At 41.1% G+C, this 5,633-nt stretch overlaps 1 protein-coding gene across 1 annotated transcript; it reads right to left on the reverse strand.

Moving 5' to 3' along the window:
* Positions 1-761: 761 nt before the first annotated feature.
* On the reverse strand, positions 762-4,890 carry LOC142287054 (protein kinase C theta type-like). Its single transcript, XM_075333421.1, has 10 exons — positions 4,800-4,890; positions 3,886-3,974; positions 3,565-3,735; positions 3,259-3,350; positions 3,067-3,129; positions 2,775-2,913; positions 2,475-2,666; positions 2,233-2,361; positions 1,952-2,139; positions 762-1,343 (listed from the first exon to the last, which is right to left on the reverse strand). Exons 1-10 carry the CDS (start codon positions 4,888-4,890, stop codon positions 1,313-1,315), a joined length of 1,185 nt encoding a protein of 394 aa, XP_075189536.1. The 3' UTR covers positions 762-1,312.
* Between the last annotated feature and the right edge of the window lie 743 nt (positions 4,891-5,633).

Raw genomic sequence — 5,633 nt, forward strand, 5'->3', positions numbered from 1 at the left:
CAGCTATTAGTAAAGACAGAAAGAAAAAATCATAAGATAAAAAAAAAATTAAAAAAATAAAATTTAATCGTATTAGGGGGATGACACGGGGAATGGTGTTGGGGTGATGATCTGGGGGTGATGATCAGGAGATTGGGGTAGGGTTCATTGATTTGATCTTGAACTTGATTCTAACTTCACTGACAGGACAGCACTTGTATCCCTCTTATCTCCCAGAACAACTACAAGGAGAGAAGAGAGAGGCACAGGATCACCGTTATGTAACTGGTCTCGTTCGTGTTCTCCAGGTTCTCTGTTATTCCTGGTAGCTGAAATCCTGGAGATTTTGCAGCTCTGGGGGCACAATTTCCTTATTCCCTATTTCCCGAGTGACCGCCATTTTAATTCGCATTGGTGGTTGTTAAGGGGTTAAAGAAACATTAAACCATTGCATCAAACAGGGAACAGTGGCCAGGTCCGAACGCCTGGTAGTCAGTGGAAGTGTTACCTTAGGAAAGAACGACTGAATCTTTCAGAAATCTAGGGACTGAAGGGAGATTTATATTGAGGTGTTACTCCCTGGCTGAGATTTTAGTGAAAAAACACAATCATAGGGGAAATGTATCCAAATTATTGGAAGGAAGAGTAAAGCAGTGACCCATAGTGACCAGGAGTTCAGCCCTGATGTGAATAAAAGTTAATACATTACACCCTGTTCTCTTTAAGGGTAAATAGAAAAAATACTTATACATAAGATATAAATTGAAACTATTACTAGCACATGATGGTGAATTGTCCTGTTTATTGCTTGTAAAAGTCCTCTTAGGTTCCTCTATGCCACTAGTGGTTGTAGTAGGAGATCCACCTAGGGCAGAAGATGACAAGTTGCCATTGTTTTTATGTTGTGTTTATCCATCGGCACTCAGGAGAGGAAAAACCCCCTGTGGGGGAAACCTCTAGGGAACCATGGCCTATGGATAACTGTCCTTCCCTGGGGGCACAAGGCAACATGCCATCTAGAAGTTCTGGTCCACGGTCATTTTACTGACTCCTGGTAGGATTTTCATGGTCTTCATCTTCTTCTTGTATTTGGACACTGCAGAGCACCAGAATGTAGCAACACCCCCAGCCTTCAATAGGAAGGAGTGGATATGGCTGCATGTTACACTGCAGGTCACGGCCCTCAGGACACTCCTAGTGTTGATTGATTAGGAGCCAGGACTGACAAGTAGTCAGGAGTGCACTCTAAGACTCGTTGGCTCTTTCTGGTGCACATCATTTCCATTAGAAGCTCTGCTGGGACATGTCTTCAGAGCTCTTTATTTCCACCATCTTATCCTCCTCCAGATTCTGTGGTAGGCGACCTTCACAAAAAGAGATACTAGGTTATATTAATGGGACACATGAAATGGGATTATCTTAATGGGAAAACACCTCCAGGTTTGGCCCTATGGGCAATCAGCAAACTGTAAGCAACACTAAAGGGTGGTTTACACGCTGCAACATCACTGCGGCGTCACTAAGCGGCTGGCCAATAGAAGCGGAGGGGCGGAGATGAGCGGCACATAACCTACCACCCACCTCCTTCCTTCCGCATTGCTGGTGGATACAGGTAAGGAGTTGTTTGTCATTCCTGCGGTGTCACACATAGCGATGTGTGATGCCGCAGGAATGACAAACAACCTCGTTACTCACCTGACAACGATATTTGGTGTTTGGACGATCTCTCCAAATCCAACAATTTTAACCACTTTTGCAATCATTGAAGGTCGCTCGTACGTGTTACACGCTGCGATGTCGCTAACGACGCCGGATGTGTATCACAAACACTGTGACCCCAACGATAAATCATTAGCGATATCGCACCATGTAAAGCACCCTTAAGAGTTTTCCTCACTACACTGTGCTAACTGATTCTCATGGGACAAGATGGGGTTTCATGACCCCTATCCCACCATTTACAATGACTCACCTACGATGGGGTGTTTTAGGTCTCCGATTAGGTGTTTTAGCTTTCTGCATCTGCTTTACAACCTTCCATCCATCATCAGCAAATGTGAATCCACAGAAAAGATTTTGATTTTTTTTAGCCATTCGTGGTTTAGTGGCTTCGGAGAAAGAAAGGACATCTTTCATTCCATCTGATGTCATCACTGGTGGCTGTGGACAAAATATTCAAGAATCAGTGTTTATAAAGAAGTCACACAATAGAGATGTACTGCTGTCACCATCTTCTCTGGGTCATATACTTACAGGTGGTAGGTGGAATGGTGGAGATGCTTTGCCGCCCTCTATTTCTGTCCAGTTGATCTCCGTAAAGAATGGATGATCTTTAATGTTGTCCACGAATTTCTGCCGACTCTTTGGTGACTTATCCAAGAGCTGGGAACATACAATTTAGACATTTATTCAGCCTTCAGTCGTTATCCTTTTTTATTGTTGTGTTTTTCATAGTATTCAAAAACTTTATTACTGAGTTGTGCCTTTATACTCACCCCCTTTATGACGGCTTTGACTTGGGGGTCCAGTTCTTTTGGGAAGGCAGGATCATCATTGATCAGTGCCTTCTCGATGTTCTCCTCAATTTCATTTTCACTGAATGGATATCTGCCAGTAGCCATCTCATATATCACAACACCAGCAGAGAACCAGTCCACTGCTGTGTTGTATGGCTTCTCTAAAAGAATCTGTGAAGACATAAAGAAGACAATAAGAATATTGACCAGACAGCGGAACACATGGAGATGTCCAGTCTTGTATTGAGATAACTCAGGGACATGTAAATGATTCCTCACCTCAGGAGCCATATATTTAAGCGTCCCGGCCCATCCTGTCGTTTTTGCATTGCCAAAGATGTTCATCACGGCAAGACCAAAATCAGCAATCTTCAAGTGACCATTGTTGTCCAGTAAGATGTTGTCTGATTTTATATCTCTGGTAGAAAAAAAGAGATAATAACATATTTATTATATTAACCTGGCGGAAGACCCCATTGTGGCCTGAGATAAAAAGTGTCTACAGAGGGCATTAGGATGAGGGTATAAGACTATTTATACCAGGTCTACATAGAAGGTGTGCCGTACTTACCTGTGTATAATGCCTCTGCTGTGGAGAAACTGCAGCCCACAGATCAGCTCAGCTGCAATAAATCTGATGAGAAAAAAAGAAATCCATCAAAATCCAATATTTCATCCACTAAACTAAGAGAGTGATAATGACATAAAGCCGAATATCCCTGACAACCATTATCTTCATCTAATATATGACATTCTATCTTACCTGATGGCTGGAATGGGAATAGGGGCATAAGTTGTCATGAAGCCTCTAAGGTCTCCTCCACTGAGATATTCCATGGCGTAGAAAACATAGTCCTGTGTAAAACAGAGGAAATAATGAAATATTGTCGATATGAGGCACTGGTTGCACTGGTTTTAATCAATGTTCTTCTAAGTCACATTCTTTTAACAAATACTATGACTGTGACTATGACTGTGACCTAGAAGAACATTGCACACAAATTGGTACATAGAGTAGATAAATTTAATACATCGATGACTCAGAAATGTTGGATTATGAGCCTCTTACCTGGGACTGGAAGGTGGCAAAAGCCCGAGAAATGAATGGACTCTTCCTAATCATCTCCAGGACCTGTCGCTCTATCAGGACATCGTCTCTTGAGTCCTTGACTAGGAGCCTCTTCTTCACCATCTTCACTGCCAGTTGTTTTTGGCAGGCCTGATGTGTGGCCAACATGACCTGGAGGATACAGAGAGTTAGAACTGAAGGAAAGGCCTGAGCTTCCATGAGATGTGATGAGAAGATGTGAAGCAGTGATGCTCCTAGAGTCATATTACTGCTCCACATCAGACACATGAGCAAGATGTCACCACAATGTCTAATACTTACTTTACCATATGAGCCCTCTCCAAGGATTTTATGGAAGGTGAAGCTCTCCACTCCCGTCACAATGATGGGAGATTCAGCTGGTGTTATACCTGGTGGGGAAGGGAGAAATAAGATGTGACAGAAAGCCAATATCTGTATGTGAATATAATAGTTCATGCAACACAATCTCCATTTTGTTACATTATCTGACTTCTTACATAAATCTCAACTTTCACTCTTTATTTGATTTGTCTTAATTTTTACTTTTTATTATATATCATAACCTCTGCTCTAATTAAGTTTTTTGGAACAGTGAACCACAGCATTACGCAAAAAGATAACCACTGCAGAACCAAACCAGCAGACTATAATCAAAAAATATATTATAGGGAAGTGTCTTACCATTAAGAATAAATTACATGCTTTTTGATATAAATGATGTAATTCATTAATAAAAATGTGATTATATTATATTATGCTATATTGTATTAAGATTGTTTTATCTTTCATGTATTATGATTGGCTTATATTCTATGTCTTGTTAAATACTTATTGGTTATTTTCTAAAACCTGCTCTTACTATAATAAAGGGGGGATAACAGGTTTGGCCCCCAGAGAGACACTTTGATGTACACACCATGTGTCTATGTATTTTGCTTCTCCATCTGACCACTATCCCCAGAGGGAGATGGCATACAGACAATAGGCTATAGGGGGCTTCATAGAAATACCATTTCTGGAGCCCATTGTATTTCTGCAGTAAGAAAATAATAGACCTAGCTAATGCCAAAGTGGCCTCCTACAGATGGGTACAAAAATATAGGGGGTACCAAAGAGAAACAAGACCGTAATCATAATAAGTGGGTTCCTACGAAAAATCCTGTCATTGACAAAATTTGGGATATTGGGTCTCTGTGTCTTAGATCTGTACTCACCTGAGAGCTGCTCAGTGTCAGTATTGGGGTAAACACTGGGTCCATCCACAGCTTTGTCCCCCATTGCTTTTTCCATTTTTTTCTTTTTCATGATACTCTCTGGTATCGGGCTTCCAGGTCTTTTTGAAGCTTTGATAATGATGCCATCTTTTTCCTTTTTTTTCTTATTCATGATACTCTCTGGTATCGGGCTTCTAGGTCTTTTTGAAGCTTTGATAATGATGCCATCTTTTTCCTTTTTTTTCTTTTTCATGATACTCTCTGGTATCGGGCTTCCAGGTCTTTTTGAAGCTTTGATAATGATGCCATCTTTTTCCTTTTTTTTCTTTTTCATGATACTCTCTGGTATCGGGCTTCCAGGTCTTTTTGAAGCTTTGATAATGATGCCATCTTTTTCCTTTTTTTTCTTTTTCATGATACTCTCCTGTATCGGACTTCCAGGTCTTTTTGAAGCTTTGATCATCTTTTGATTGGTGCCCTCTTGTTCACCCTCTGATGCTTCTATTCTCCTCTTTCTTGAGACCTTACCAAGTCTCTCTCCCTTTCTCTTCCTATTATTCAGCTCCATAGATGTCGTTTTGGGCTGAGGAAGGTCCTGTCCACCTCTAGGGCGCTCCCGGATGTAGTCTAGAACTGCTCCCATGACAGGCCTTCTGCTTTTCAGTCAAATATTTTATATCAAACCAAAATTTGCCAAGCGCAAGAAAAATTGCCCTCACCCACTAAGTGATGAAAACAACTGGATAATATTCAGGCTGCAGAGACATTTCATTGATTCCGTGACATCACAAAGGCAATTGTGACATCATCATATTCTAATGATCACATGACATG

The sequence above is a fragment of the Anomaloglossus baeobatrachus genome, chromosome 2 (genome assembly GCF_048569485.1).
Source record: "Anomaloglossus baeobatrachus isolate aAnoBae1 chromosome 2, aAnoBae1.hap1, whole genome shotgun sequence".
In the NCBI taxonomy this organism is placed as follows: domain Eukaryota; kingdom Metazoa; phylum Chordata; class Amphibia; order Anura; family Aromobatidae; genus Anomaloglossus; species Anomaloglossus baeobatrachus.